Raw genomic sequence first — 22,734 nt, forward strand, 5'->3', positions numbered from 1 at the left:
ATGGACATGTCTCCTCACACTTACCCCCATCTGCAGGCCTATAGGAAGGAAAAGATAAAAAAAAAAAATACAGTGAAAGTGATTTAGAGAAGTTTACGAGTATGTAAAAACGCATTCCCCCCTGCTAACCAGAAACGAAAACAGTGCAGAATTTTGAAATTAGAATATATCTTGATGTGGATCTACCATAAATGTCTGATAGATGTGGGACCTCCACCTATCTTGACATCGAGAACCTGTCTCTCACTACGATCAGTGAAGCGGTGGCCGTGAATGTGCGGCTTTACCTGTTGACTTATAGAAGTGTAAAAAACCCCTCCAAAAAACTGAGCAAGCATTCTTGGCTTTTTTCAGAGCTCCAATAGAAGTGAATGGAGAGAGCAGTGCAGGTGCAGCCACCTCTCCATTCACAACGGCAGAAGATAGGGCCACCTTTGTTATACAGGTTTTATTATTTGGTGACAGTTTCTTTTCTAAAGTAATAAGTACAGTACATGGCTGCTGGGTTGGATTTTGCTATAAATATAGGTACAATTATGTGCGGGAAACTGAGCATTTTATAACGAAATAAAACCTTTGAGCTCAGTTTAAAGGTGACTGAAGACCCAGGGGTTCAATGAAAACAGATTAATTGCGTATTTAACACAAACTGTCTGGCTTCCTTCAAATTTAGGCATGAAAACTATGCGTAAGTGCTTGGGATGCCATTGCTGGTTTGTGAGACTGAAATGCAGAACATGTGTAGATGGAATCTCTTCCCTGGAAGTATATGTTATGGTCTGTCCACATCAGAGGCTCTACAGACGGTAGCCGAGCTTAGCTGGGGGGATCACTGTGCCCCGGATCATGAGCTGGCTTCTCTTTGTCTTTTACTTTCAGGGTGTTCAGTTTATCTATATGTTGTAATGGCTGGAGGGAAAATGCTAATTATCAGAGAGTATTTCCATAAGTTCTGCCAACAATTTATATAACAAAGCATAAGTGAGTATTAATATTAACAAGCTGTACTAAAAAAGTCTTCTCTCAAGTTGTTTAAAGATTTTAGATTTTTATTAACTATATTTATTTTTTGAGTTTGATAACAACTAGTGACTAACAGTACATCTGCTATTACATGTCTCACAAGCGCTGTCTCGCAACATCCAGAGATGATTGAACTGAAAGTCTATTTGCAATGCAGATTTACTCCTCAGAAGGCAAATCTTGGTCACAGTCTCTTTTAATGGGTTCTCTGCTTTGCACACTCCATATTAGATGGGCAACCTACAAGGGACACAAGTGTCCTTCCACATGGACACACAGAAGTAAACCATAATTTTGTTTGGAAATTGGACAATAAGGGTTTGATTTTCCTGCAACACCATCTCAATGGATATTGGGCATTACACAGTGCCCATTAAAATTAATAGGTTGTCTGCTTAATGCAAGAGAGGATTGTGCCTCATAAGTTTTTGTAACTAGTTTCTACTCTGGCCAAGAGACGAGGATCTTGAACAGAGGCCCCGCACCTATATTAACTCAGAATTCACTAACCGGGTATATGACAGCCCTAACTTGTTGTAGGAATGCTGCTCATGAGAGTAGTACTGTAAGTTGGGGCTGTATTGAACATGTAAATCAGGGTATTTAGATAGGTAGGTTTTGATGATTGCAAGAAGTCTTCTGACCTTCAGGCTCCTGACTTTGTCTGGTTGACCACCAGTTGCTAGACTTGTACTGTGTTACGGATTTGAGTGCGTTTTGGAAGAGTAGAACTATTTTTCTCTTTTCCCATGACGGCACCACGGTGAGAGGGGATCCGCCGTTCAAGGACAGGAAGCCTACAGATAAAAAGGGTGGCACCGCTCTCCCGCATCAGTTGGTTTCCTGTCCTTGACAGGGACCTACGGATGGAAGTTCCTGAAAAGGAATGAAGAAAAGAAGAAAATGAGAACTTACCAGGACCGGCCAGACCGGTTCAGGCAGCGGGGATTCCCTTCCTCGGCTGGTGCGGTGTCCTGTAGCACCACCGCTGGGGTCAGCGGGCCTCTGGGGTGGCAGGGAGACGCGACACAGCAAGGAACTGGATCGCCGCGGTCTCCGGTGGCGTTGAGGCCCAGGTGGTGAGTATGGCGGGACTTCCGGTGCTCGGGTTAGTGAGTAGGCCTGAGCCCCAGGGCCGGGGTCGGAGGCTTGCCTGGGCTTCGCGAAGCGCTAGTGCCGGACGACTGCCTGGAGAAGTCGGAGCGTCTGGGCGCACGCCGGCGCTCCCCTCTGACGCGAAGTGACGCGGGGCGAGTGACGCAGGGCGCGCGCGCCGGTAGTGACGCGGCCGTGGGTCCCTCTGGGAAACTGCCCGCATGAGGGGGGGGGGGCGCTCCCCTCGCTAATGGTACACAGCGGTGGCCTAGCGGGGGGAGGGGGCACACCTGATAGCCGCAGGTGCCAGGCCAGAAGGGGGGGCGGACCCCTATAAAGTTTAAATGGCCAGGGAAGCACAGGGGAAGTCCTTCCTGCCATTCTCTGGCACTCTGCAGCTATGAGCGAACAGGAGCCCCAGGAGGTGCAGTCCCTGCACCCCCACTCACCATCGACTCCGAGGAAGCGTGTGAAAGGATCCTCCAGTGGCCCTTCACGGCAAGGTGATGGAGGAAGCGGGCGTTCTGGCAGGTCTTCACAACGTGGCAAGGACTCCAGCGCAGCGTCAGCCTCGAGGAAGGACCCAGCTACTGGAACGGGTTCCTCTTCAAATCCGGTATTCCCTCTTACTACGGGTCGGTAAGTGATCTTTGTGAAAGCTCACTTGTAACTTGAGACCCCCCTCTCTTTTCTTCTCAGGGAAGGAAGAGTACGGGCAAGTCCAAGCACAGGGCCTGCGCTCTTTGCGCAGCGGATCTGCCCACTGCATGGCAAAAGAGACTGTGCAAATCATGCATCGAGCAAATAATCTGTGAGGAGACCCCTAAGTTTGCCTCCGAACTCAGATCCCTGATTAAATCTCAGGTGGAGGACACCTTTAAGTCCCTGCAGAAGGGGGGGTGGGGAACAAGGGAAAACTAGACACCTATCCCCGGTGCCGGAGTCCAGTGGTTCAGACGAGGAGGGAGTAGTCTCCGAATCATCGTCTTCAGGGGACGGGGGTCGTAGCTGTTTCCCTATAGATGGAACCGATACCTTGATTAAGGCGGTTAGGTCTACTATGGGGTTCGTGGACCCTCACCCTAAAAAGTCTATCCAGGACATAATGTTTAGTGGCCTAGGACAGAAGAAAAAGAGATCCTTCCCTCTTAATGATCAAGTACAATATCTGATTAAGAGGGAATGGAGAAAACCAGAGAGGAAAGGGTTGTTGTCACCCAAAAGGAAATACCCCTTTGAGGACCCTGTGTGCTCCTTCTGGGGGAAGGCACCTAAAATTGACGTAGCGATAGCCAAGGCCTCTAGAAAGTTTTCCCTGCCATTTGAGGACATGGGGGTGCTTAAAGACCCTATGGATAAGAAAGCTGACTCCTTTTTGAAAGGAGCTTGGGAGGCGGCAGGGGGGGGGGGGGGTTAAAACCCGCGGTGGCAGCCACATGCACGGCCAGATCTTTGATGGTCTGGCTAGACCAACTAGAAGCGCAGTTGAAGGATAAAGCCTCAAGGGATGATATAATAGACTCCATCCCAGTGATGAAGGGCGCAGCGGCTTTTCTGACTTATTCCTCAGCCGACTCTGTCAGGCTGGCAGCTAGGGCTGGGAGTTTTTTAAACGCAGCTAGGCGGGCCCTCTGGCTCAAATGCTGGCCAGGCGACCTCAAAACGAAGTCTAGGCTGTGCTCCATCCCGTGTGAGGGGGAATTCTTATTCGGGTCTACTCTGGATGATATCCTGGACAAGGCTGGGGATAACAAAAAACACTTCCCGGTCCTCTCCGGTACTTCTTTTAGGAAATCTTTTCGGAGTAGGAAATTCATGCGAAGGAGACCCCCCAAAGACCAGGACAGGTGGGAGGACAGGAGGCAGAGAAAAGCCGAGGGGTTTATGTTTAACAGGCCCCCTAGTGACAATAGGAAACCCGCCCAATGAATGGCAGCCCTAGGTGGGGGGGGGGGGGGGCTTCTCCATTTCCTCCCGGCCTGGGAAAAAATATCAAACGTGCTCTGGATTTTAGACCTGATAAAATCGGGGCTAAGATTCCAGTTCCTCTCCACTCCCCGTCCAAATTTCATAGTAACCCCCGTGAGGTCTTCAGGGGTAGAGCAGTTGGCTCTAGAACAAGAGGTTCTAGGCCTAGTGGACAAGGCAGTCCTTTGGGAAGTCCCAGCTCAGGAGGTAGGCGATGGGTTCTACTCCCCTCTATTCCTCAGGAAGAAACCGGATGGAACATTCAGGACTATTGTAAATCTAAAGAAATTGAACAGGGTTCTGAAGGTTCATTCGTTCAAGATGGAGTCAATAAAAACATCTGTGAAATTGTTGTTCCCAGGCTGTTTTATGGCTGTTCTGGATCTGAAGGACGCATATTATCATGTCCCCATACACAGAGACTACCAAAAATTCCTGAGGGTAGCGATACCGATAAGGGGCACAATAAGGCACTACCAATATACGGCTCTCCCCTTCGGGTTAGCAATAGCCCCAAGAGTCTTCACAAAGGTTGTGGCAGAGGTTATGGCCCATCTGAGGGAGAGGAACATCCTAATAGTCCCGTACCTGGACGATCTACTTATTATAGGCAACTCGTTCAGCCATTGCAAGGACCATCTAGCAAAAGTCATGGGTTCCTTGACGAGTTTAGGCTGGCTTCTGAATCTGAAAAAATCCAGGCTGGAACCAGATCAAGTGCAAGAGTACTTGGGTATGCTGTTAGATTCAAGGAGTCAGGAATGCCGTCTCCCGGCAGAGAAAATCCAAAACATGATGGCCCTAGTGTCCTACATGAAGAACCATCCCGATATGACACTGAGGGGAGCAATGTCCCTCCTAGGCTCCATGACTGCCTGCATCCCGGGGGTCCGCTGGGCTCATTTGCACACCAGGGGCTTACAATGGGAGATCTTGGGGGCGGAAAGGTCACTAAGAGGGCACTTAGAAGGTCGGCTGACCTTATCATCAAAAACTTTGCTTTCCCTGACATGGTGGACAGAGGGGGACAATCTAGGCAGAGTCGTCCCATGGACAATACCAGTATCTCGGATACTAACGACGGATGCAAGCCCCAGGGGGTGGGGGGCTCATCTAAACGACCAAGTGGCTCAGGGGGTCTGGTCGAAGGATTTAGAAGGGGTATTCTCCAATATGAAGGAACTTCTAGCTGTGAAGTATGGCCTCTTAGAATTTCTAGACATGCTAAGAGGGCACCACGTGAGAGTGTTTTCGGACAACAGGGTAGTGGTGGCATACCTGAATCACCAGGGGGGTACCCGGTCCCATTCTCTTCTACGGGTGTCAAGTTCCATCCTCTGGGTAGCAGAGAACAATCTAGAGTCTCTATCGGCACTCCACATAAAAGGGACAGAGAATGTCACGGCGGACTTCCTGAGCAGGACCCAGCTGAGACAGGGCGAGTGGGAGCTGAACCAGCTAGTGTTCGACAAAATCACGAGGGTTTGGGGGCACCCCTCCATAGACCTATTCGCCAACTGGCAAAACAAAAAAGTGGACACGTTCTGCTCGATCGACCCCAGGGGGAACCCAGCGGCGCTAGATGCCTTCTCGATCCCATGGAACCACCAGCTAGCGTATGCCTTTCCTCCGATTACTCTCATTCCGGCAGTTCTGAGGAAGATCAGGGAAGACGAGGCAAACATGATCCTGATCGCCCCCTTCTGGCCAAGGAGGCCTTTGTTTTCCTGGCTAAGGATAATGTCCACCTCCGACCCCTGGGTCCTTACGGAAATTCCGGATCTGCTGTCCCAGGGACCAGTCCTTCACCCACAGGTAGCAAACCTGCACCTGACAGCTTGGAGTTTGAGAGGGCGCTCTTGAGGGATAGAGAGTTCTCCTCCAATTTAATCTCCACCTTACTGCAGAGTAGGAAACCCGTAACTACCAAACTCTACGGTAAAACCTGGAGAAGATTTCTTTCTTTCACGGGGTCAGAAGTAGTGGGGGAGGCCCCCATTACTGCTATCTTAGAGTTTCTTCAAAAGGGGTTGCAGCAGGGGTTGGCCACAAGCACTCTGAAGGTTCAGGTGGCGGCGCTGGGAGCCCTATATAACTGCGAACTGGCGGGGGATAGGTGGGTCTCCAGGTTCATCAGGGCATCCTATAGGTGCAGGCCCATCCCCTCCCGGAATGCTCCTCCTTGGGCCTTAAATCTTGTGCTTTCGGCTCTGACCAGGTGTCCCTTTGAACCTCTAGCGGATGCGTCTCTTAAAATCCTGTCCCTTAAGACGTCCCTTCTAGTAGCCCTCACATCGGCACGTCGGATTAGTGACATACAAGCCTTATCAGCAGGGCCCCCCTTTACGCAAATCCTAGAAGATAGGGTGACACTTAGGACTAACCCAGCGTACCTTCCTAAGGTGGGATCCCTCTTCCTCAGGTCACAGGAGGTCACCCTCCCTTCCTTTTGTTCAGACCCAAAAAACAAGGGGGAAGAGGCCCTTCACACCTTAGATGTCAGGAGATGCATTATACAATACTTAGAGGCCACACGAGAGTGTAGGAAGGATAGGTTTCTCTTTGTGTGCTTCCAGGGATCTCGGAAGGGACGGAAGGCTTCCAAGAGCACCCTGGCAAGGTGGATAAGGGACGCCATCTCCCTGGCTTACTCCTCAAGCGGGGAAACCGCGCCTGTGGGCCTAAAGGCTCACTCGACTAGGGCAGTGGCAGCCTCCTGGGCGGAGAAGACTGGGGCTTCTATCGAACAGATATGTAGAGCGGCTACTTGGTCTTCTCCTTCCACATTCTTTAAACACTACCGGCCTTACCTTTGGCAGAAGGGTTCTGGAAGCGGTGGTCCCTCCCTAATCTACACTTCTCTGCAAATCTCTCCGTGGTGCCGTCATGGGGAAAGAGAAAGACGTAGTTACTTACCGGTAACAGGATTTCTCGGAACCCATGACGGCACCTGTACATTCCCTCCCTTCACACATGGGTGCGCACATTTGTTTGTTGCCTTTGTATAGTCACAGGGTGTGTCTGGCAAGCTCCTTTTTACAAAACAAAACAAAATATATATATATATATATATATATATATATATATATATATATATATATATATATATATATATATATATATATATATATATATATATATATATATATATATATATATATATATATATTTATATTAGAAATGTAAAAATTTGTGTTACTAACCTGGCGGTCCTCTCGGTGCTCTGTAAATCAACTGATGCGGGAGAGAGGTGCCGCCCTTTTTATCTGTAGGTTTCCTGTCCTTGAAGGGCGGATCCCCTCTCTCCGTGGTGCCGTCATGGGTTCCGACAAATCCCGTTACCGGTAAGTAACTACGTCTTTTGTTCAAGATGTGATTGTATTAGCATAGCGTGCAATGTCAGATCCAATTTCTTCCATCCTAAATGGGCCTTCTAGTTTCATTGCAAAGTGGTCTTCTGGCACCAATACCAACTGGCTGCTTGAAAAGTTGGAGACCAATTCTTCAGTATAATGGAGTGTGGGCTGCACTTTCCAGAGACTAGAAAGTTTAGGAGACCTACAGTGAGTAAGTGAGTACAATCATACGATAGTACAGAATATGCTGATGAATACTACAGAAACTCACAGCGGCTGGGCTTATGGATGGCTTTTATTTCTTTTCATGGAACAGGTGGCCACGAGAGGTGGTGAGTTCGCCTTCAATGGAAGTCTTCAAACAGAGGCTGGACAGACATCTGTCTGAGATGGTTCAGTGAATCCTGCATTGAGCAGGGGGTTGGACACGATGACCCTGGAGGTCCCTTCCAACTCTAACATTCTATGTTACTCGACACAGGAGAGCCATTGTACGAATCAGAGCATTAGTGGCAGTCAGCAGTGTGAGGGTGGTACAGTCACAGCCCAAATAGGTTTAGCAGGAGAGGTGACGGATGATTGAGATTTGTTCTTGCACAGAAACTTTTCTAAGTCCCATAATGTTGCTTTGGGCTTCCTTTCTTGCGTTTTTCCTTTGATTAGAGACTGAGGTATCGGAAGAACACACAACGTAGATTTAGTCCATGCCTTTGTATTGCAGGAATTTATATTAACTCAACAGCATAAAACTATTGAAGTCAAGCTGTTCTTTTGGTTTTCAGCGGGACTAATCTCTGTGTGGCTACCTACGGTGTCCAGACGGAGCTGCATGGAAACCTTTTTGCAACCTTCCTGTGAGCATACCTTAACAATGTCTTCAAATAAATCTCAAAGGCTGCAGATAATTTCTGAAGCTATTCTGCCAGAAACCCCACAGAATAGCATAGCAACAAATCTGCACCAAATCATGCAGATTTTGGTGCAGATCTAAATATTGCTTTGCCATTGTACCACATAGGAAAAAAAAATCCGAAGCACTGTGCTCGCCATCCATAGTAACGCTCGCCTGGTCCTCTGCCTTTCTGCGAAAAGTCTGGTCTGACCTCTAGTGATGACGTCTCGATCCATGTGGCTGCCACCACCTGTAGAAGTCAGTTCTATACACCAGGGATCAGCTTCCTTTGGCCTTCCAACTACTATTCACAACTTATCCCAAGAGCTAACTTACATCCAATAACTGTCAGGGAATGCTGGGAGATGTAGTTTCAAAACAGCCGGAGTGTCACAGGCTGCTGATCCATGTTGCACTTGTGAATGGAGGAGTTTTGCCAGCATGAAATAAGAGCAACAATGCTTCACTAACCCTAAAGTAAGAAGCATTTGTGCTGTTCAAATGATGAATTCTACAATATATTACTCTTCAAATTTTCTTCGGTGGAATTTTCACGTTTATTCTTTATATTTCTGCCATTATTTTACATTTTTCATTTTTTAATCGGAAATGTTTTATTTATTTATTTATTTATTTATTTATTTTTTATAACCTGGTTAATTACCTGTTTTTAACTTCAATTTATGGCACTAAATCAATTCTTTGGTATCTTATAACTAATGCGAGTTGAAGTGAGACTATTACGTATGATTCTGCTTTTTTTTGTTATTTTTCATGAGCAGATGTATCTGTTCTCAAATATATTGTACGTAAACAACACATCAGTGAAATAAATTTAATCGAGAAGCTTGCAAATCAGAATAGCAATGGCAACCACAGTTTTTTTAAATTGGAGCATGTGCAAAAACGAAGCGTCTTTATTGCATATTTTGGTGCAGTCCTCTGCAGAAAAGTATTGTTATTTTACGTTCTAGTTTAACCTGTCTTTAGCAGAAGCGTCTGCATTTGAGTCTCTTTCAGGCTCCCAATAAAAACCCATAGAGGAAAAATGCGCCAAAAATTTCACATCTCAGCAGCATTTTTAAACACACCGTGGAAATGAGTTTTAAAATCACATCCATTTTTCTTGAATTGTTAAATTTGATGGATTTTCTGCACACAACAACAAAACCGCATTTACGCTACATAGAAACATTAATCCATCCCTGTATAATCCAAACCTGCTGCTTAAACATTTTGGGTGCATGTGGGAGACGCCAGATTCTGAGACTTTTTGGATGTTGGACTATTACATTTTTTCCGAAACAGGATGGCTCCTTTGTGTAGCTATGGCAAAATCAAGTGACATTGTGTCGTTCACTCTTGAATGCCTATTAATCTTAATGTGACATGTAGTCATGGCTTCCTAATGATATGACCTTGGGGAGAATTGGGATGTACTATGAGCGTCATCTGTTGTCTATTTACATTCAGACAGTTGAAAGCGATTATCTCGGATCTCGCTGTTCTTTGCCTTGTTTAGCACGATCTTGATAAATGTCTGCCAAAAAGAGCGATATTTGTAACATTTTGCTTTCATCTGTGGTCTCTTCTCATTTGTTTTGTCTCTGTCCCTCTTAATAGTGAAGACAGAGAGAACTGTTAATTTCCTGCTGTAGAATATAATTGTTAAACAAATATTTCTGTAGAACGTTCTATGCATGGAATCCGGCGTGGCGAACCTTACATAACTCATCAGACCTCATCACGAGCGTACGCGGGGATACCAATAGCGCTGAATTAAAGCCATGTTTATTATTAAAGCAGAAGGCGATTGTCGGGAGTATGGAAGTATTTGTAGTGTAAGGGATATTTTTGAGTGGCAAATTATACTCTGTCCAAGGTTGAAATGGTTTCGACGTACAGGGATTCGGAGTTGGAACTAGTTTAGACCCATCGTCCGTAGAAATGTATTGACTCTGGCCTCAGCGTTAAAATTATTATCAGTCATGAATCCCTTCTTGACGGAGCCAATTTTTTCTTTTTATGTACTTTAGTTTTTTTCCCCTTTTTTCCAACAACAATAATTTTTTTTTCTATTATTATATCTGAACGGCAACTTTTTTTTTTGCAGAACAAGTTGCTGTTTTGAATGACGCCATTCGCTTTACCATGTAATGTTCAGAAAATGGGGTGGGGATCCATATAGGGTGAAATGGTGAAAAAAAAAAAAGAAACACAAATCCACCATTGTTTGTTGTGTTTTGTGTCTCCGGTGTCCATTGTGCAATAAAAATGACCTGGCAATATGATTCTTCAGGTCAGTGACGTCATGGCGGTACCAAAGTTATAGAATTTTTTTTAAATATTATATTGGAGAGAAATATTAGGTTACTGTTTTTTGAGACTTAGAAGTTTTTCATTTTTGCATCGATGGAGCTGTGTTTTTTTGCATGGCGAGCTGTACTTTTTATTGATGGGATTTTGGGGAATATAAAATTGTATTGGTCTCTTCTTGTTGACTTTTTGTGAGCGAGTGTCGGTAACAGAAAAAAAAACCCTGAAATTTTAGCTTTTTGACTTTCTTTTTGCCATTTTTTTACAGGGTAATGGTATTTTCATGGGCCTGGCTTTACAGACATATTTATTTTTTGTATTAGGGGGAAAAAGGGGAGGTGTAAAAGTTTTCATTTATTTTTTCAGTTTTTCACAGCTACTAGTCCTGCGACTAAACCCTGGCTTGTAGTGTACTACATTCTGCAGTACTTCAGTATTTTGGTATACAGTGAAGTTAACAACCTCCTATAGTGAAATCATCAATATCCATAGGCTGGGCTTCATTGGAGTACAAAGATAATGTCACACTCGGCATCCACCGTACTTTTTACTCTGTCGCCTCATTGGGGCACACAGGACCTTGGGTGTTATGCTGCTGTCCACTAGGAGGCGACACTATGCTTATCTGAAAAAGATTAAGCGTGGCTCCTCCTCTTCAGTATACACCCCCGGACGGCATCAGCCTACTCCAGTTTTTGCTTAGTGTCGCAAGGAGGCACACCTCAGACCTTCACTCATCCCTCGCTTCAGCGCGGGATTACAGATGAAGAAAAGAGGGTCTCTTAAGAGACCCCCGGCATGGCTCCTTCCTCTGCCCCCTACTACGGGGTGCACAGTTGAAGTTGAGATGGCGTAGCCACCATGCTGCTCCTTCTCCGGCCCCTCGGGTCAGGCTCGAAGTTGAGAACCCCCCCCTCCTTCCACAGATCCGTCGGTCTTGGTCCGAAGTTGAGACGAGGACAAAGCCCCCTGACAGGTGACAGCGGCACCCTCCCTAATCCCCCCCTGGCGGTATTAGGTTGAGACACCATCAGGTAGGGCCTGGACGGCAGCATCTGCAGCTCTCACCAGCCAGCACACCGCAGCCGAGGACCAGCAGCAATACAGGAGCCCCAGTCTGTCTGTGGGACCCTGTAGGAGCCGGGGGGAGTGCAGGCAGCCATGGCACACACAGGCACAGGCCTTCTCAGGCCCTGCACCTGCGGCAGCTTTTCATCTTAAGCGCCTAAGGGGGACTCTTTTCAGAGACCCCCTTTCACTTATGTCCCCACCGCCATTCTGCCTTTCAATCCGGGTGGGTCCGGTTCTGACTACCGTGCTGGCCTGGAGCCCTATTGGGCATAGAAAATAAATTTACACCGCAGCTTCGGCCTAGCCGAAGCCGCCGCCCATTTTCCGCCCCCCGGCCCGCCCCCCGGATGACCATTTTTACTCACTGCGGTGTCACACAGGGGGCGGATCTAGGCTGCAGGGCGCGCATCTCCATAGCAACTGCTGCCCTTGCAGCGTTCCGCCCCCCTTCTCCTTCATCTCTGCAAGCAGGAGAAGAGCTACGGCGGCCATCATAAGCTGCAGGACGCATACAGGCCAGCCAAGTCTCCGGGGAGGCACAGGACCAGGCTCTTTAAGCGCTGTTCACAGGGGCACATTGGTGGGGTAAGTTCACAGTCTGAGTTACCTCAGCTGTGAATTTTATTACTCTGTATCCTCCTCTGCACAGATAGCCCCCTGCATAGCCACTCCAGGTGCACTATGCCGGGCTCAAAGTCTAAGAAAACCAGGCAGGACTGCTTTTACGCTTTCTGTACAGCCTGCAGTAATGCTCTTCCCAGCGGCAGCACATATCCGCATTGCAAGGATTGTACTCAGACTACTGTGCCAGAGTCCCAAGTAGCCCCTACCAACCCTTCAGTGTCTAATGCTACGCCGGAATGGGTCACTCAAATGTCACAATCTATGACACAGTCCATAGATAACATGACCTCCAAATTGCTTCAGGCTCTGCAAAGCCATACCTCGACTATGAATGCTACCCAACAAAGGAAAAGCCTGACTCAGTCACATACTGACCCAGGCACATCCATGTCAAGGTCAGGACGCAAGCGCACCCATAGGTCACGCTCATCTGCGTCATCCCATAGCACACGGTCATCCTTGTCTAGGGAGAGATACCGTAGTCACAGGTCATCTACACAGTCCCCTACCAGGGACAGACATGATATTTCTCCGCACCAATCACTGTCCAGAGAAATCCCTCATTCTGGGTCACCTATGACACACCTTAGTGATACACAGGAGTCAGAAGGCGTCTGCGATTCTGACTCAGACAAGGAAACTGATGGATCCCTAACTCCAATCCCACCTACCAATGCAGCGTTAGTTGAGGACAAAATCTCGTCCATACATCGGGTGCTGGACCAAAGGAAACCACCAAAGAATGGGCAGACCCACCAGCAGTGGACCCCCCAGTATCCAGACTGGCAGCACAGACACTTCTTTCACTGCCAGATAGCTCAACCCTTAGGGATGCAGCAGACAGGCAGGTAGAAAGTATTGCTCGATCAATTTGCGAAACCACAGGGGCCTCCCTAGCCCCCGCGTTCGCTTCAGTCTGGGCAGCCAAGGCCATACTGGCTTGGGCAAAAAATCTACAAACTGGCCTCCAAGCTTCTGCCCCTGAACTGTCGGACCAAGCAGTTCAGATAGCAGTTGTGGCAGATTACATGCTTCATGCAGCTCTGGATTCTGCAAGAGGTGCAGCGGGCGCAATATCACACGCCATCACAATTCGGCGTATCCTTTGGCTGCGTGAATGGAAAGCGGACGCAGCCTCAAAGAAGTCCCTCACGCACCTTCCATACCTCAGCGGTCGACTTTTTGGTGAAAGCTTGGACACGATGATATCCAATGCCACAGGGGGTAAGAGTACCTCTCTTCCCCAACTGAAACCCAAGCGCAATTATAACAAGCGTAACCAAGCTAGATTCCGATCCTTTCGGAACTCTTCCGGCTGGTCCGTTTCACGGCCACCACAAAATAACAGCCGCTTCACACGCAGGGAAGACTCGAGGCCGACACAAAGGTCGGACAAATCTTGGCAGTCAAAGGCAGGCCACTCAAAATCAAAAGGAGGAAAATCTAAGAATTTCTCCTCATCATGACTCACGGACTCAGGAAGACACTCCACCTGTAGTAGGCCGACTTTTACTCTTTCATCAAGTCTGGCTACCTATTACAGAAGACAAGTGGGTCAGGGAACTAGTATCTTCAGGATACAAAATAGAGTTCACTTCCAACCCACCAAACAGACTCCTTATATCTGTTCCCCCAAAATCGCCAGTAAAAGCTCGCGCCTTCCACCAAGCGGTCTCATCGCTTCTTCAAGCACGAGTCATAGTACCTGTTCACGCAGCCGAGCGCTTCCAGGGGTTCTACTCCAATCTTTTCGTAGTCCCCAAGAAAGGAGGAGGGGTACGCCCCATACTAGACCTAAAACAACTGAACAAATATGTACGAGTACGTCACTTCCGTATGGAGTCCCTCCGGTCAATCATTGCATCCTTGGAAAAAGGAGAATATCTCGCCTCCATAGACATACAAGATGCATACCTGCATATACCGATTGCACCTGCCCATCAGAGATTTCTCAGGTTCGCAATCGACCAGGACCACTACCAGTTAGTGGCTCTCCCGTTCGGACTTGCCACTTCTCCCAGAGTGTTTACCAAAGTCATGGCAGCCACCATGCACGTTCTACACTCCAGAGGCATAGTAGTCTTTCCATACCTGGACGATCTTCTCGTCAAGGCTTCTACTTTCAAGGACTGCGAGCTCAGTGTCTCCATCACAATCGACACCCTGAGTCGCCTGGGTTGGTTAGTCAAACTACAAAAGTCATCACCAACCCCAAACCAGTCTCTGACATTCCTGGGAATGCTATTCAATACCTCCAAGGGCCTAGTGCTTCTCCCCAAAGACCAGGCACTGCCTCTCCGTCTAGGAGTTCGCACCCTTCTCAGCAAACCCCCTCGATCTCTCCGGTTTGCAATGAGAGTCCTTGGCAGGATGTTGGCGGCAATAGAAGCGGTTCCATTTGCCCAGCTTCACCTCAGACCTCTCCAACTAGACATTCTCAAGTCATGGGACAGGAACCCTCCTTCTCTCGACAGGAAGTTCCAGCTGACGTCGTCAACCAGGAAGTCCCTTCACTGGTGGCTCAACCGGACCTCTCTAACAAAAGGGAAATCTTTTCTCCCAGGTCAATGGAAGGTCCTGACCACCGATGGAAGGTCCTGACCACCGACGCAAGCCTGACAGGTTGGGGTGCAGTACACCTACACCACAGAGCACAGGGCAAGTGGTCCCCAGCAGAAGCAACCTTGCCCATCAACATCCTGGAGATTCGTGCCATCCTCCTAGCGTTGAGAGCCTTCCATCACTTACTGGCAGCCTCTTACATCAAAGTACAATTGGACAATGCCACAGCCGTGGCATATGTCAATCACCAAGGGGGAACCCGCAGTGCCAGAGCGATGCGAGAGGTGACACGCATCCTTCACTGGGCGGAGAAAACGAGCTCCATTATCTCTGCAGTCCACATTCCGGGTGTAGACAACTGGGAAGCAGACTTTCTCAGCCGACAAGGAATAGACTCGGGAGAGTGGGCTCTCCATCCCGAAATCTTCCAACAGATCTGCCATCGTTGGGGCACTCCGGACGTGGACCTAATGGCGTCTCACCTCAATGCCAAAGTCTCCAACTTCATGGCCAGAACACGCGACCCGAGAGCTCTAGCGGCAGACGCCCTGGTTCAGGACTGGACCCAGTTCCAGCTCCTGTACATTTTTCCACCTCTCCCCCTGATTTACAGAGTGGTGAGAAAGATCAAACAGGAGGGAGTTCCTACCATCCTAATCGCACCGGACTGGCCCAGGCGTACATGGTATGCCGACATCGTACGACTCACAGCAGACGTTCCCTGGCGTCTTCCCGACCGCCTGGATCTTCTGTCACAAGGCCCGTTCTACCACCAGAACTTAGAGGCCCTCAATTTGACGGCGTGGCCATTGAGACCTGGGTTCTAACCCAGGCAGGTTTTTCTCCAGACGTCATTAAAACCATGATCAGAGCACGAAAACCAACCTCTGCCAAGATTTACTACCGTACCTGGAAAACTTTCTTTACCTGGTGCGAATCTCGTAACCAGACCCCACTCCCTTATTCCCTACCCAGGGTACTCTGTTTTCTCCAATCAGGTCTGGAAGCCAGACTATCCCTGGCCTCCCTTAAGAGCCAGGTGTCAGCTCTTTCAGTGCTTTTTCAAAAATGCATTGCTCATAAACCGCAAGTAAGAACATTTCTCCAGGGGGTTTCCCGATTGGTTCCCCCCTACAGACGACCTCTAGAAGCGTGGGACCTCAACCTGGTGCTGACAGCATTACAGGAAGCACCCTTTGAACCCCTTAGGGAAGTCCCACTCCGTCTTCTATTCCAGAAAGTGGTTTTCCTCGTGGCAATCACCTCGCTACGCAGGGTGTCTGAACTTTTTTTCCAGGACAAGGTAGTCCTTCGTACGGTTCCATCCTTCCTTCCGAAGGTTGTATCCAGCTTTCATCTCAATGAAGAAATTTCACTACCATCCCTCTGTCCGGTTCCGGTTCATAGAGTGGAAAAGGCTTTGCATACGCTTGACCTTGTCAGGGCACTGCATATCTATGTGTCTAGGACTACGCCCTTCCGGAAGTCTGATTCTCTTTTCCTTCTTCTGGAAGGTGGCCGCAAGGGTCTACCAGCTTCCAAAGCTACCCTTGCCAGGTGGATCAAATCCACCATACAAGAGGCCTACCACCTCAAAAATTCGCCTATTCCAGCAGGTATTACGGCACATTCTACATGTGCGGTAGGGGCCTCCTGGGCCCTTCGGCACCAGGCTTCGGCACAACAAGTGTGTAAGGCAGCCACTTGGACTAGCCTACACACGTTTACAAAACACTACAACATTTATACCCAGTCCTCAGCAGATGCGAGCCTGGGCAGACGTGTTCTGCAGGTGGCGGTGCCCCAATTGTAGGGACCCGTCTACACAATATTCGTCCATTGCTTCCCACCCAGGGACTGCTTTGGGACGTCCCAAGGTCCTGGGTCCCCCAATGAGGCGACAGAGTAAATGAGATTTTTGTGTACTCACCGTAAAATCTTTCTCTTAGCCTCTAATTGGGGGACACAGCACCCACCCTTTGCCCGTTCCGGGCTGTTAAGTTGAGTTCTCATATTGGTTTTCCTTTGAGTTCTTACATAGTTGCCTTCTTATAGGCATGGTTATGTTATCTATGTTACGTTCCTCCTACTGCTTTTGCACAAAACTGGAGTAGGCTGATGCCGTCCGGGGGTGTATACTGCAGAGGAGGAGCCACGCTTAATCTTTTTCAGATATGCTGCTGTCCACTAGGAGGCGACACTATGCTTAACACCCAAGGTCCTGTGTCCCCCAATTAGAGGCTAAGAGAAAGAGATTTTACGGTGAGTACAGAAAAATCTCCTTTTTTATTTAATAATTTTCATATTAGTGTAGAAAACGTTATAAATGTTAATAATATAAATATGTTTTATGCTCTTAGACAGGAGTGGGTAATTAATTTTCCCGAGGAGGGCCACATTAGAGACTGTTACTGTTGTGGAAGGCTGAACCAATATGTTGAAATTGATTCTGTCATTAATGTATTATTTTGAATTGATATTAATTTTATTGCTTATTATTGAGCAGATCAAAACCATATAATTTACGGATTTTTATAAAAAGCTGTAAATCGTACTACTACTGTTATTCATCCCTTGTACTAAGAGAACCAGCTCATCCTAAAACAGTATTATGTCCCTACAGCTCCCCCCACAGTATACTGGACCCCACTGCCCCCCATATACAGTATGATGGTCCTCACAGCCCTGTACACAGTTTGAGCCCCCCAAAAAGTATGACACCAGACACAGTATGATGGCCATCACAAAGTATGACTGCCCAAACACTCTCCTCACACCGTATGAGCCCTCCAACACAGTATAATCCTTAACAGTTCCCCCAACACAATGTGATTGCTCCCACAGCTCCATACACGATGAGGGCCCCCACAGTCTTCCAAAAAGTATGATCCCACACACAGAATGATGACACCCATGCAGTATGATCTCCTCCTACAGCTCCATATATACAAAATGCTGATACTCACAGTATGTTCCCCCACAGCCCCCCCAACACATTATGAAGTCCCCCAAGTCCCCAAACACATAATGGTGGCTGCACATATCCCCCCTACAAGTTCTTGCAAAAAAAAAAAAAAAAAACACTACCCGCCTCCCCCTCATTACCCAGTGAGCTGCTTCTGTCTTTGCTCTGCACACAAAGGCTCCACATCAGGCGCGATATAATGATATCATTGCACCTACTGGAGTGACACACTCAGTTGCACAGGCAGAATGGTGGAGGAAGGAGCCGACGGCTCCCTCCTTCGTCAGTATGTTCACTGGTATCTGCAACCCGAGGATGAAGATACTGGTGAAATTGAGACGTTGGATATAGATGGGAAGGGCGGCCGCGACCGGCGAGCCACGACTTCCAGCCCTTTTGCTATCCTATTCCACACGCCGGATGTGGCCCACGGGCTGTACTTTGCCCTGGTCTGCCCTAAGACTTATCTATAAAAGATATTGTCGTTACCATTCCACTACATTAAATATGTTATTGGCCATTTATAGCTTGCAGACTACACAGCACTGGCTACATAAGCTGGAAATGTATCCATAGCATTTTATGGGTCTAACATATACCATAAGGACGTGGGCTATAAATTCTAGTATATACAGAGTTGGAAGTCAGTGGGTGATGCATGCAGTTGCATACATCAAAGCTTTATATCCTGCATATATGCCGGTAGTTTCTCTCATGGTTTGCACCATACATATGATCTACTGAAATTCATTACTCTAAAACTGTCTGTTTGATCACAGCTTTGACTGACGCCACTAGTAATGAGCTTTCTTATTTTTGCCCTTAATCCATGTGTCTTTGATAACAAAACGATTGTTTGCAGCCAATAGAAGAATCTCCAAATGTGTTAGTCCCTGCCCATCACAAGTGTAAGTAATAGTGCCTGTAGCCGTATACAGTCAGCCATTCAGTCTGGATTCTTATCACCCAGAAACGCTGATAATCGGGATTATGCTGGCTAAGCATCCAGTGATTAAGAATATAGTATTTCTAATGCACTAACTAAACCAACCTACCTTTGAAGTAGATTGGGGGCTTGTCAATATACTCTAAGTGCAAGAACTTGCCCCAATACACTTGCAGGCTAACTTGTAGGTGACTACAAAGCTTAATCTCTCAGCACTGCCACATCAGATTACTGCAAAACAGGTATCCTCTATATTGTACAAGGACCTATATAGTCATTCACTAGTTTCAGTAGTAAATGGATTCCCTTTTATTTTATTTTTGCATATTCTTAGTTTGTATTTGAGAGAATGAAGTGTTTGTATGGTAATTTCCTAGTTTTGATTATTGTGATTTTACTTCATTAATGTTTCAATATATAAATCCTGTCTATCAACTGCCGGCTAAGTAGTACACGCCAATGTATTGTCAATATAAAAAAAACACCTGAACAGTGAATATATTTTACATCTATTTGGTAATCAGAAAAGTTGATGTGTAATGCAAAAAGTTCAGAGATGGATATCTCGAGATGCCAGAAGAAGTAATTCCCAGAAATGAAATAACTAAAAGGTAATAGTAGAATAAGTATGCTCACCCACCCAGAGCAAGCCTGACATGGGTTTCACAAATGTGTCTTCTGGGGCTTAGTCTAATTTGTACGTGACATCACCGTTTGATTTCTCATTGCTGACACATCAGATTGTGTGCTAGGACCCATACAGTCATACCACTAGTTTCCTTAGTGAAGTCTTTCTGATGGATTCCTTTTTATATTCTTTTACATAATATATATATATATATATATATATATATATACACGGTTGTGCTCAAAAGTTTACATACCCTGGCAGAATTTTTCCTTCCTTGGCCTTGTTTCAGAGAGTATGAATGATAACAAAAAAACCTTTTCTCCACTCATGGTTATTGGTTGGATGAAGACATTTATTGTCAAACTACTGTGTTTTCTCTTTTTAAATCGTAATGACAACCAAAAACATCCAAATGACCCTGGTCAAAAGTTCACATACCCCAGTTTTTAATACCTTTTATTGCCCCCTCTAACATCAATGACAGATTGAAGTCTTTTGTGGTAGTTGTGGATCAAGTTCTTTATTTTCTCAGATGGTAAAGCTGCCCATTCTTCCTGGCAAAAAGGCTCCAGTTCCTGTAAATTCATGGCCTGTCTAGCATGAACTGCGCGCTTGAGATCTCCACAGAGTGGCTCAATGATATTGAGGTCAGGAGACTGAGATGGCCACTCAAGTACCTTCACTTTGTCCTGCTGTAACCAATGACAGGTCGACTTGGCCTTGTGTTTTGGATTGTTGTCATGTTGGAACGTCCAAGTACATCCCATGTGCAGCTTCCAGGCTGATGAGTGCAAATTTGCCTCTAGTATTTGCTGATAGCGTGTTGCATTCATCTTTCCTTCAACTTTTACCAAGTTTCCTGTGCCTTTGTAGCTCACACATCCCCAAAACATCAGCGATTCACCTCTGTGCTTTACTATAGGAATGGTGTTTCTTTCATCATAGGCCTTGTTGACATCTCTGCAAATATAACGTTTATGGTTGTGGCCAAAACGTTTAATTTTGGTCTCATCACTCCAAATTACTTTGTTCCAGAAGTTTTGAGGCTGGTCTCTGTGCTGTTTGGCGTATTGTAGGTGAGATACTTTGTGGCATTTGAGCAGTAATGGCTTTCTTCTGGCGACTCGACGGTGCAGCCTATTTTTCCTCAAGTGCCTCCTTATTGTGCATCTTGAAACAGACACACCGCTAGTTTTCAAAGAGTCCTGAATTTCAGCTGATGTTATTTGTGGGTTTTTCTTTGCATCCCGAACAATTTTCCTGGCACTTGTGGCCGAAATTTTTGTTGGTCTACCTGACCGTGGTTTGGTTTTCACAGAGCCCCTAATTTTCCATTTGTTAATCACAGTTTGAATGCTGCTGACTGGCATTATCAATTCCTTTGATATTTTTTTTGCATCCCTTTCCTGTGTTATACAGTTCAACTACCTTTTCCCGTAGAGCCGTTGACAATTCTTTTGCTTTCCCCATGACTCACAATCCAGAAACATCAGTGGCTGGATGAAAGATGCAAGAGTCTGTCTGGATCCCAGAAACTCACTCAGCTGTTATGCACACACACTGATTACAAGCAAACTGGTCACATGTGAGGATGTTACCTTTAGTAGCCAGTCAAACCCATTTGTGTCAAATTCTGTGCATGTTATCAGGCCAAAATCACCAGGGTATGTGAACTTTTGATCAGGCTCGTTTGGATATTTTTGGTTGTCATTAAGATTTAAAAAGAGAAAACACAGTAGTTTGACAATAAATGGCTACACCCAACCAATAACCATGAGTGGAGAAAAAGTTTTTTTGTTATCATTCATATTCTCTGAAACAAGGCCAAGAAAGGAAAAATTCTGCTGGGATATGTAAATGTTTGAGCACAACTGTATATATCAAGAACTATCTTCGTAGGTGACATAAACTTTAAAAGTACTCCAAATATACTTTAGTATGCTCTTTATGACAGTGGTAATTTATGACAATGGTAGCTTTATATATATATGTTTATTTTCTCAGAGTTAAGCCTGGCTGCTTTTAAACGGAACAAAAGAAAACTGGAACTGGCTGAAAAGGTGGAAACAGATCACATCCAAGTAAAGAAAAGAAGACAATCAAGTGAAAAGGTTGGTTTATTTTGATCTATGTAATGGCTGCTACCTGTGTCTGGTACGTTCATCCAGTGTGTTCGGATGCAGTAAGGCTCAGCAATAAATTTGGTATCAGTAAGGTATTGAAAATAGTTTCCTTCCGCACTGAGAGCTTGTAAAGCTGTAGACACCTCATCAACATGTGCCTGCCAGGGTGCGAACACCTCCTACTCTGATGGCTACAACTGGCAGGCAGCTGTCGACAGAACGTCTTCAGCGGTGCTCGCCTCCCTATGTGGAAGTGAGCGGCGTGGAGCAACTCTTTAAGTGAGCGCTATTACCAATCCTGACATGTCTGTTTTAGTAAGTATATGAATTCCCCTTAAAATGTTGTTGCATGTTTTTATTGAACTCTGCATTGTACCACTTCTGTTTTTCGTCTTTTTTTTTTTTTTTTTTTGCCCCTGAAAATGCTTTTTTTTTTTTTTTTTTTTTTTTTAATTTGTCATTCAGTTTGAGATGACTTTTTATTTTGTGAAAAATTTTATTGTATGCCCCCTTGTTAAAACCCATAAAATTAGCACTAAATATGCCTGATATTTCTGGAACCTTATGGTGGATTAGAAAATAAACTAAAATAACCCACAGATTAAAGGGGACTTAAATAAAAAAAAAAAATTAGGTGGTTGCTACCAGAGGCAATTACCTGCCTGTTGTACCCGACGCCGGTCATCTCCTGCCAGAGATTCAGCTGCTCCCAGTCAGCAGTGTAGCGGTTTCTCTTCCTGTTGACAGGGCGAGACTACTGGCGTCATGCTGATTGACAGCCGGCTTCCCCCAGTTAGGCAGTTGAGAGCATTCTGTCAATCAGCACGACATCTGTAGTCTCGCCCTGTCAACAGGGCTGTCAGCACTGTTGACTGGGAGCGGTTGAATCTCTGGCAGGTGGCAGGAGCTGTCAATGACTGGCACCGGGTACAACAGACAGGTAGTTGCCTCTGTTAGTAACTACATGCCTTTTTTTTTTTATTTTATTTTATTTTTTTTAAAGTCCCGGATATCCCCTTTAATCAAGGCAGTGGGAATGAAAAGAGGACTGGCCACTTTTGACCTGGTAACACTTTAAGGGATGGCATATTATTCCAGTGTTATGCCTCCACTTTACTGAGATGAGACTACCTCTTTAATATAGTGATCAATTATAATGGAG

General features: G+C 46.3%; 1 protein-coding gene across 2 annotated transcripts in view; it reads left to right on the plus strand.

Moving 5' to 3' along the window:
* TASP1 (taspase 1) overlaps positions 1–22,734 on the plus strand; it is a 143,941-nt gene that overhangs the window by 39,767 nt on the left and 81,440 nt on the right. For both annotated transcript variants that reach the window (XM_073672211.1, XM_073672212.1), the window contains exon 9: positions 21,454–21,560. In XM_073672211.1, the coding sequence (XP_073528312.1) occupies positions 21,454–21,560 (107 nt within the window). The remainder of the gene's footprint in view (positions 1–21,453; positions 21,561–22,734) is intronic.

The sequence above is a fragment of the Phyllobates terribilis genome, unplaced genomic scaffold (genome assembly GCF_046119375.1).
Source record: "Phyllobates terribilis strain yellow unplaced genomic scaffold, ASM4611937v1 Scaffold_3__8_contigs__length_932513732, whole genome shotgun sequence".
Classification (NCBI taxonomy): domain Eukaryota; kingdom Metazoa; phylum Chordata; class Amphibia; order Anura; family Dendrobatidae; genus Phyllobates; species Phyllobates terribilis.